This window comes from Limulus polyphemus, unplaced genomic scaffold, assembly GCF_000517525.1.
Source record: "Limulus polyphemus unplaced genomic scaffold, Limulus_polyphemus-2.1.2 Scaffold174, whole genome shotgun sequence".
NCBI lineage: Eukaryota > Metazoa > Arthropoda > Merostomata > Xiphosura > Limulidae > Limulus > Limulus polyphemus.
The window spans coordinates 295,322-306,847 of record NW_013665784.1 but is presented as its reverse complement, the minus strand read 5'-3'; the positions used below and the strand labels follow the sequence as shown (position 1 = coordinate 306,847).

The window sequence follows — 11,526 nt, the reverse complement described above, 5'->3', positions numbered from 1 at the left end:
GTTAGCCTATGTACTGAAAGTATAAAATTATATGTATAGACAACAAAACTGGAAAAATATTTGTTGATTTCTTAACTTAGAATCTCAGTTGATTAAAAGGTTTGTTTTTTATTCAAAACGTTGGTAATATAAAAGAGAACATAGCTTAATTCAGGAACGATTTAAGTTTAAAATTGAATCAATATCTTTACTTTCATGATAAATTTTATGCACTTGGCTTGGTGATCCCACACAACATCTTTACTTTAGGCTTATTAAACCAACACTCACTACACCTATAAGGTTTCACGACATCCCCCGCCCCCACCCCACCTCACGGCCCTCTTGCACCACTGCCACTAAAATCTTAATAAGCAAACAGTAATCTAACTATTCTATCTGGATAAATGCAATTTGGCTTTTACGATTCCTCCTATTTCGAGAAATCAAGATAAATTAAACGTGACACGACGTGACACACACTGGCTTTTATATAGGTCAGATAATATTCTCCGATAAGTATGATGGACTATAACGCTACAACTTTGGTTTCAATACTTACAGTGAGCAGAGCACAGATAGTCCATTTAGTAGCTTTGCGCTTAACAACAAATAAACAAAGAGAAATGAATACAATAAATCAATGGACTGCAACTGCTTGTTGAGTGAAAGAGGAAGACATTTCGGCTTCTATACTGAGGCCTTCTCCATATTTTTATATATTAAAGTTCTCAAACATACTATGTGTACTTAAAGTTCCATTGAAACAACATCTCAAACCTATCATAAATCAAGTCTAATTTAAACAAATTATTTGTAATTGGACTCGGTTTTCAAGACATCAGCATAAAGATGTTCATTTTTAACACTGCACACAAGTAGGAGTGTTATAAGTTTGTTTGTTTGTTTGAAGTTGTGCACAAAGCTACACAATGGGCTATCGATCCAGGTTTCTAGCGTTGTAAGTTAGCAGACACGTCGCTGTGCCACTAGGGGGCGTGTGTGTGTTATAAGTTATCTCATTCTTTCACTTAAATAATATTAAATCATACTTGAGTAAAAATCCATAGTATATTGACTGAGAATGACACGAGAGTTCGCAATATATATATATATATATACATATATGTGGTATAAAGCAAATTTTATTTTTCTTTGCAGGATGAACATACGTTACACTATAAAGAAATTTCCTGGGAAAAGTCCTTTAATAAGACTGGAAATAATAATACGGAACAATACGAAATATGAAACATGTATTAAATGTCAGACAGTAAATACAAACCAACAACTGCAGACTGGGTTTCCATGTTCAATAGTCAAATTCAAAGAATGTACCGAAGTAAGGATAGTGATGTATACCGTCGCCTAGCACCAAGATATAAAAAGCTACAGAATTATGTGTAAAAAATTTAAAGTGGCACAGAGTATATTACTGTAGCTACACGAGCAGTTATAATGTATCTCATGCCTCCAACTTTGAGGAAACATCTATTTCCTTCATTTTTCTCAGGGCTTACACGATGCAGTTTAAAATTATGAACAGATTGGTCAGTATGTTTAGTGTGTGAAAACATGAAAACGAAAGAGAAAAATACCATTACATAAGTAGTAAAAATACAGGTCTATCACACGTTTGTGCGGGCTAAGAACCTGACAAAATAACATAATAACAACAAGAATGTGAGAAATAGATCTAGATCTTATTGATGTTGAAGCCAAATAAGGCAGAGGATGCTACAAATGTTACTCGGTTACTGCGCCAAGTTCTAAGCCAGGGAATGTGAAAACACAACTGGAAATGCACATGATAAATCGTTTGCTAAATTAATTATGGAAATTGATCAGATACTCATCAAAAAGACAGAGATTATGATATGTCATTATTACTTCACCTGTTCAACGGACACTTCATAGATTCTAGCTAGGATGCTGAATCTACTAAGGGAAACAAGACACAAAAGCTGAAAGACTGGTACAAAAATATAATAACAAAATAATATTTCGTCCTCATTATGAGTAAAATAAACCAAAACTTGTTTGTAATGGATCTATAAATATTAGTGATATAATAAATGTTGTTGGTGAGCTCAAAAGTTTAGTTTCATACTTTGTGGAAACTAGAGATGCAACAGATACGTGTGCAGCTGTGATGCTCAGAAGTGGCATGGAAGATACAATTGGAATTGAAACACACCCACGTAGATATTTATAATCTGACAGTAAAGAAAGATAAAAATACTGCACCTATTAGTCTACAGAAATTTATTGGATGGATTATTCAATCACAGAGGTATTTTGTTGGAGATGACAGACTACTTCCAGATTAGGCATACGTTGAAAAAATATATGGTGAAGTAGAAAAAGACTAGACAAATTTTATCCATAAGATTTGCATTGGATCCAGCAACTCTATTGTCAAAGCTGAAACAACAAAATAAGATTAGAAAGCGAACACTAAGACCAAGTAAGAAAATGATATACTAAATTCCTTGAATAATTAATAGTTCTGCTTTTAAAGAAGGAAAAATGGAACTTATCAGTTAGAAAATCTTAGAGTGACAGAAATGTTTTTGATTGAACAGAACTTGGGTATTCTGTAGGAATAAACCAGAAAAATTCTTTGCTACAGAAATTGAACAGATACAGGAAATCCATAGAGTTCCAGGATGAAGTGAATTTCATCCTACTGTCACAATGAACAATTCAGAACAAACAATAATAGGATTTCTACCAATTATACCAGTACCTGTCAAAGATCAGAATACAGTAAATATATATATCCTTGAAAAGTCTCAAAAACATTTTATGAAGATTTGCAACAAGAAAACACTGTTCGTACATTTGATGAGGGCATTTGCAGTGAGGAAAATTGAATCCAGTAGACATTATCACCAAAATTTGATCAAATTGCCCCTTGAAGCAATAATTTTCTTGGACTGGTAGCTAAATACATAGCAGATTATGGAATAGAAGAGATGTGTATTATCCCAATGTTTCAGCCAGAGATTTTTATCGGCACTTATTACAAAAAAGCAATTATAGCTCACAAACTGATATTGGAAGCTCTTAAGAGATTATGGTGGAAGTCATTCTGTAAATGGCTTAGATAAGAAGAGCTTATCAAAGATGAAGATGATGTGTAAGATGTGAATAACAATAAACACTAATTACTAACTGTATTCCAGCAGCAAAATAAAATACGTGAATGAGTATAGAGATGAAATTCGGTAATTAACGCTCCAGCTAGGTAGGTTTCTAGAGAAGTTCACCCTATTGTGCAATTAATATAAAAAGTTTGGTAATGAGCATTCAAAGTTATTCCAGTTTTGGGAAAATATTTTGGCATGGTATGAACATTGCTTTAATTTATACATGGAAAGATCGATGTAAATTGGAACTCGCATTTTGAAACATTCAGTGATATGATGCCTTATGACAGGGCATTTGGTCACCTTGGTTATTTCGGAAATGTAATTAGGAAGAAGCTGAAAACAGGATGTTTGTACACTGTGTACTTAGTTCAGTGGAATACTGATGAGGATGAAAATGTAAAGAAAATCATTGTGGACACGAAGATGCTACACCATTTACAGCATCTGTAGTACATAAAATAATTTGCATAAAATTGTTTACGTTGTTTTACGAGCATCCAGTTATTAACATTTTAATGTTGTTTCACCATATATGCTACCAGAACATGCTGAAAATAAATATTTCAAGACAAAGGGAGTAACAGTGGGATTTTTTTCTGAAATGGAAGAAACCAGAAATGTGGGCATTGACAGCTTATATAATGGCTACTACAATAACAGCTTTCAAAGTCATGAGTGTAGTAATTCAAGGTAGTAACAGAGGTTGGCAAAGATACTGATTGCACCAAGAAAAATGGCTAACCTATTGGAATTAAATATCATGCCTCTAGTAAATACTGCTACTGGAACAGTAGCTTCACAATTAAATTTCTGTCTCTTTGCTTCCAGCTAGAAATATAGGCACGTTTGCAGCGGATGAATTTGTCTTAGCAAATCTGATAAATGACAATCGTAATTCCTGGGACTCTCTCGATAAAATACATATAAAGGCCTTTGCAAGTTTTGGCAAGCCTTTGAAACTGACAAAGGACAAGCATATTTTGAAAGCAACCAATACTAATCGATAGGTTTACAGCCATTTTCTTGTATCAAGTAGTCGTGACACAGACATAAATAACATAGATCTTTAAAAAATTCTAATTACGCTGATTTTTTTAACGGAATTAGAAATGGAAAACATTTTAAAAGGAATACTTCATCCCAAGCATACAATGACGATCTTTTGACAGTAATCAGATGATGACAAATGGTAAGAAACTTTCATTTGGGAAACTACCTGATTCTTTGGTAACTGTATTAAAAGACAAGTTCAAATTTGCAGAAGCTCGATATGACACAGTAGATTCTGTTATATCTGGTGTTTCAGGTATTGAAATACTTTTGGTTTCATACAGGTAATGAAAAACAGAGAAGTTTTTGTTACGAATCCACAAAGCACTGAAGGCTATTGGGGAGGATATAAGTTAACTGTTACCAGCACTGCATAGTTTAACAGGATACGTCTTAACTAATAGCCTGCATGGTACTGAAATAAAGAAGGCCCTTTCTGTAAATACAAAGTATAGGAGATCGCTGGAATATCCAGAAAAGCTTGAAAAAGATATAACTCATATCCATCTAAGTACAATAGATGCCTTCGTGACACTCATTATACTTCTTTATGTGGAAAATGTATCAGGTTTCAACAAACTAAGATACAGTTTATGTACTAAAACCAAGCTCCAGTGGTTGCAGGATCAGGTACAGATGCATAGCTCTTCAATTTTCATCTCATGAAGTTCGCAAACGCAGTTCTGGGTGCAGCAACATATTAATAGCAGGTAATGAATACGATAACCACTAATCTAGCTATTACCATATTCATTAAATTTACTAAAAACAGTTGTTATGTTTAATAATAGAGTTATTAATGTAATTAATTACTTGCGTCTAACACATAATGTTTAGAAATGCTAATACCTGCTTTGCACCAGTTACGAGTATTTATTTCCCTAACTACCTATAGAGGCGTGTACAAGATACCGTCTCTATGGATGATTTATAGATATGTCATCGGGAGATAGGTAATTGTTAAAAAATATAATGATATAGAATTATCTACAAGTACAAGAAATTTTTCTAAATTCCTGTATTATGCTCAGTAAACGTATTAAACTGTATCTTTTATATATAAATATCAAAGAGTAATTTTCGCTTGTAAAAGAAAAAAAAATAACATCCTGGAAAATTTTCACCATTTCCTTATCTTTAACAACATGATTAATAGTTTATACTACACATGGGTGCTATTCATGGTTATAATTCGATTTGCTGATTTAATCGTAACTCATGCCTATTTTTTTTCGAAACTAAAAATTTAAAATCATGCTATTTGATAGGTATGTATTTGTTCGTGCCCTCACTTATAAGCTTCTAGATCAGCTCTACTGCTACCCTGGTGTTGATTCCGAGAGTCAAAGGTAAAATCCTGTATTAGTTAATATATTTGACAGCTGACAGAGAAAACAGAATCACTAAATTTTTTTTATGGGACCTAAACTAATTTGAAGGTTTAACTGAACCTACTGTAACTTGTTGCCGTTACTTTTTATGACTCTTCGTGTTTGAATAATTTGGCCACGTGTGTTAAATAGAGAAAGCAAATTATTTAAGACACAGATTAGTATTTTATGTTAGTAAAGCACCCGACTTTAGCTCGATAGTTATACCGACCTTCCCATGTATTTTAGACAAAGCTTTCAGACTATACAAGTGAGTATAAATCAAAAGAACACTTGGAAAGTTGGTGAGTAGGGATATAAAACTACACTACAGTTGAAGGGCCACACTGCGGAGTTCTATATATATATGTATATAAAAAACAAGATTGCATAATACATTTGTTGACAAATGCTGTGTTTATGAAGTTAAGCCACTGTTTGAGGATCATGTATCACTGATAACCCTGGTGACACATCAGTGGTCTATCATAATTTCTCACGTGATTTCCCTTCTCTCAGTCAAACATTCTTCTTTAGTGATTTTAGCTTTTTTTTTGTCATAACAATTTTAATTTTAATTGTGTTTGTAGAGTAAATACTAATGCTGTTTTTTAAAATACATGAATAGATTTAAAAGTCCACGCAATGTTTACCTCCCGTCGTCAGATGATTATTGTGCTCATAACTTTCCTTTCAGCTTTAGTTCTCTTCATTACTCCCTTAGTACTGCGTCGTTGTGTGTTCACTGATCATCACGTGCATGCAACATCATCAGACGCCATATTAGTAACAGAAAAAATATCTTCAATTTGGTGTAAGGAACAAGATTTAAATTCGAGCTCCTTGTTCAACGCTTTTTTATTCACTAAAAAGCCTTCAGTGAATCCCCAGGTATTAAGATATGTGTCCATGTCTAATCATATGAAGCTAATGATTGGAGACCGGAAATACTGGAGGTTTTATATTCTAAAAGGATCTACTATCACCGTGTCTGTGTGTGCCCGTTTGTCTGGTGGGGTACTATCCATACTGAGAGGTCATCAGAATCTTAGCCTTTGTCTTCATGAATATCTCTACCCTTCAACCCGAGGTCATAATACTGAGAGTGAAGAGTCAAGCGAAGAATCGGACGATATGACATCATCTCTATCGAGCAGCCAAGATGTCGCCTCTAACGAAACTTCAGATCCTTTTGTTTGTCATTATGCTTTATTACACGTGCCGCTGAGATACAGTTATCGATGTGCTCTCACCGCCAAACTTCACCAGGATTTCGACCCAAGAAACATTATTACTTTTAACGTGACGTCGTCAGATTATTATTACGTTCTGTTTCTAAGCAACTCGGTTCTAGATATCTTACCTAACGAGATTTATGCTGAATTTTTATTAAAACGAACGGTTTACGACTATGAAACTAGTTTACAAAATTGTTCGAACGTGACTTCTTGCAGTCTACCTTTAAGGTTAGGCTCTAATGACCAAATTGTTGTCGAAATTCCCTCCTCGTCTTTTGAGAAATGGACTAATAACGTCATAACATCAAAGTGTGTTCCGAGACAAGGTTTATATTTTTTGTTTTTCTTTTTTCTATCAGTGATGTTTATAATATGTGCTTTTCATTGCTAGTACGATTTTATTAATAAGTGTTCGTATTTTAACATTTTTCTTCTGTTATGAGTTAAGTAAACATTTTCGGTCGGGCAATATAATTTAGTGTTGAATGTAGCACTATGTCTCTAATTTCAACTCACAGATCCTATATTCGAAGAAAAGGTATTTCTAAGAAATGTTGTATTCATTACGCTTCATGAGAACAATAAACTGACTTACGATTTTAAAGATAAAAGTTTGTGCTGTTGCTACTTCAATACGATTTATTGAATTTTTTCCACGATTGTTCACAGTGTAATTTCATCAGTAAACTTAATAGGTTTTTGAACAAAGCGAGCAATGAATTCTAGATCTCGTAAAGAAAAATGTCACCATTTAACACATAGAAATGCAATATCAATTCCAAGAAATAAACTTTTCGTTTCATTATACTTTTTAATTCAATTCATCATTATAAACTTCATAGAAATAATTATTTTATTATTTCCTACAAGCTATTTGATATATTTAGAAAATGTTAAGAAAGCTTGAATTCACTGTACTTTTATTTTCAATACTAATCTTATTCAACAGGCTTTTTATTTGATTTAATCGTCATTAAAGTAGGGTTTATTATAAAATAATTTGATCTGAAAACACAAAGTAATAATTCAAAAATTCAAAAACAGCTCTAAGGATTTGGTTTGTTTTGAATTTCGCGCGAAACTACTCGAGGTATATCTTCTCACTAACCTAATTTAGTAGTGATAGACTAGAAGGAGGGCAGCTAGTCAAAATCACCCACCGCCAACTTTTGGGCTACTCTTTTACGAACAAATAGTAGGATTGGCCATTACATTATAACCCCTCTACGGCTGAAAGAGAGAGCATGTCCAATGAGGGTTATTGATATTGAAACCTTGATACTTTCATTTATATAGCTATTGATTTTGGCAATCAATTTCTAAATATATATATATATCAACCACCTCAACCACTAAAACAACTATTTGATTACTATTCATAATTAAATTCTCTCTTGAAAGTCTTCCGGTGAGACAGCGGTAAGTTTACGGACTTAGAACGCTAAAATCCCGGATTCGATTCCCCATGTTAGACACATTAGTTAGTCCAATGTGACTTGACTTTAAAGCAAAAGAAACAAGCAAAATCTCCTAAAAACAATAAATAAATAAACTTTATGTTTATATTTTTGTGTGTGTTTGTTATAGAAGATCGGATTTTCATGCAAAAGTTTTGTGTTGCTAAGCGCAGAGCTACACATAGCGCTATCTACGCCATGCTCGCCGTAGATATCGTAGATAACTTTTTCCCCTGAAAGGTGTTTTCTAAATCATTAATTTAGTAATGTGAACTTTTAAAGTACACCTAAACTTTCAGGTGTATACAAATTTATGTAGGTTTAAAAGTAGAACAATGGTGAAGAAAGTCGCTAAGTTCCTTTTGCCCTAGTTACCTTTTGTTTTAGGTCCTTTCCTTATGGTAACAATGTGCACTTTCATGAAAAACATTACTGTAAAGTAGAATACACTACGTCGTTTCCACTGGTGGGTCATGTGACACCTTGAGGACAAATCCTATCTTATTTTTATATTGGAATCACCAAGAGTTATGTAAGTAGTGCACATGCCCTAAGAAGAATATCATTGTAGAACTATGTAAATAATGCTATGTTTTCTCAGTCTCGGACAGATTGACACAAATGTTCACATATTTTCGATCTCCAGTAAAGGCGCTGTTCTTTGTCTCACACTAATAATTTTTTGTTTTGTAACTGAAATTTCACTGTTTTAACCGTGTGTTATATTGTGTCCAGTCTCTTTCCATTATACAAACCAGTCACAATCAACAGAAACCAGTTTAACCTTGCAATGTATTTGCCATTTCAACTGATTATTATGTTGTGGACCCTACCTGATCAACGAGAATCAATGAATCTGAGAATACCACAGAGTAATGGGAAGGAGAAAATTTTGTTTATAATTTGTCTCTGAATCATATTTTGCTTTTATCTTGACAATTGAATTTCCCTGTGCTTTTTGTCACCCATGGTTCCAGTACTAAAACTGAGTTTCGATACTCATAGTGGGGACAGCACAAGTAGTCCATTGTGTAACTTTGTGCTTAACAACAAACAAACAAAGCTCAATATGCTTTTTTCTTCAAGAAACTGTATTTTTCACAAATTCAAGGACTTATTACCAGGAGAACAGTTAATTACTGAGGTAGATGATTGTCAGCGAGAATTAGTTTATTTCAGAGAAGGACTATCCTTGATGTTGGACTTTCATTCTCGTTGCAGACACAGGCTTAGGAAAGAAAAGTGCTTGAATCTGGTGTAACCAGAATTTTCAACTGAGTTATCCCTTCAAAGATCAATTTCTGGGTACAGTAGGGACAGATAACTGAAGTCCATCACAGTGAGTTGCAGTCTCATGAGTTTGAGATCAAATGGAGTAGTCTATATAAAACTTCCAGACATTTGACAACAAGAGTAATTGGACCACTGCTATGATCAATGCTACTAGAGACCAGACAAGAAACTGGAAATAATGTTGCTGGTCAGTGTCCATCAACCTGAACTGTTTCACCAGCAGGTAAGACAGTGGGCATTCACTGGTGTAGACGATCATCAATGAAGCAGTAGTGAGCCTTCCTGGGACGGAAAGTGCGCTACCAAGAACAAATATTGGTCATAAGGAGACCTTGGATCGTGCAGAGCCTGTGGATGAGCTGCCTATGACATCTCGTCATTCTGCTGCCCAGAGGCAGGTACCTAACGGTTGTCTAAATGGAAAGGCTCAAGAGTATGCCCACCACACCGTATTTTTAATGTTTTGGACATCTCAGCCTGAGTCATGTGAGCGAGGTTAAACAGATCCTCCCCTGACATTCGAGGTTGAAACTGATAAGGATCTGGACTATTTCTTGAAGTGTTTCAAGCAATTTATAACTTGGAATTGCTGGATGCAGAAACAATTGGTGTAATTCTTGAGGTTATATTAGGATGGTTCAGCTCTTAACTTTATTGACTACTTGAGTGACGTGAAACTTTAGGACTGCACCAATGCTTTGATCCAGAAAAGAACAGAGATGTCTCTCATCCCAATGGAGGCAATTCTATGGTGAAAAGGTTCGAAATTATAACTTAAAATAAGTTGCAGGAGAAAAAGAAGCCTAGAGCTCCAAGATTGAGCTTCACTGAGGGTAAACCAGTAGCCAATACAATTAACACTGCAATACAGTTACTCTGGATACAAGTCAGTGACCAGGGCTACCCCAAACCTACTATGGTACTTATGAGCCAGTGCTAATTATACCTCTACCAAAATGTTGCTCTTGGAGGGAGGACGAAAGCATCTACTTTGGTGTTGGCATCTGGGTGACTTTAAAGTGAACTATGTATCAGAGGCAAGTCTAGTGTCAAATCTTGGAGAAAATACCTGATGGGTGGAAGCTTAAAGTGGATGAACAAACAAAAAAGTGATTCAACCATCCATTTGAGTCTCTGTGTAGTGTAAGTAAAAACAAGCTTGTTTGTTTGGTTCTTAAAAAACTTAATCTAAACTTTTGATTGAAACATGTAAATAAACAATGACCTATGTTCAAACACTTTCACACTAAACATAAATCACAGAATAAAGTCCACTCTATGATTCCTGGATACATATTTTTCTTTTACTTGTTTGTTGCTTGGTGGTTATTCCCGATAGGATTGAAAAGGTATCAATGATTTCGTCCAGTCTTCCATAATGATACTTCTTATGGCAGTTAACGTCTTTTGAACTTTTTTTAAAAACATCCTTTCTGGCTCACAGGTGGAAACTGGCAGGATTGTAAGGATGACAATCATTTTAGAAAAGGAAGGTTACATTGGTTCAGTGCACCAATTATAGTACCGAATTTAGTCTGGTTTTCTTCTTTTGATGGTCAGTTCTTCCAATATTGTTGTCATATGAGGAATTTCATCTCAGCTTTAGCTTCATTGCCTCCAAATATCCAGTCGTACTTTTCAAAGGCTGGCTTGATCTCTTTCCAGCATTTCCAAGTCACTACTGATGTAATAATGCTGATGAAGGTAGCACTGGCTTTGAAATGTTTGTTAATGTGCTCATGGAAATTCAAGAAGATAGCAATTCTGTTAACTCTAAAATCGGGTTTTCATTTTCATGCATAGCAGCTGTTGACCTATGTTAGGATTTACTGACAAAACAAGGTTTGCATAATTCAATTCCCATAGTTGATGCAACATCAGAAGTTTCTTCGAACAACCTCTTAAAAGAAATTTCACTGTCTTCTCACATTCCTTCAAAAACCGCCTTTATGTTGTTGTCCAAATCAAGGGTACGACAAAAGTA

At 34.5% G+C, this 11,526-nt stretch overlaps 1 protein-coding gene across 1 annotated transcript; it reads left to right on the top strand.

The window, feature by feature from the left end:
• Positions 1-5,256: 5,256 nt before the first annotated feature.
• Positions 5,257-7,387, top strand: LOC106478030. The gene has a single exon (XM_022381550.1). The coding sequence runs from the start codon at positions 6,200-6,202 to the stop codon at positions 7,181-7,183; it is 984 nt and encodes a 327-aa protein (XP_022237258.1). The 5' UTR covers positions 5,257-6,199; the 3' UTR covers positions 7,184-7,387.
• The last annotated feature ends 4,139 nt before the right edge of the window (positions 7,388-11,526 follow it).

What these genes read in the sequence shown, in the direction of transcription:
- LOC106478030 (XM_022381550.1), top strand. Translation starts at nt 6,200, where the DNA reads ATGTTTACCTCCCGTCGTCAGATGATTATTGTGCTCATAACTTTCCTT.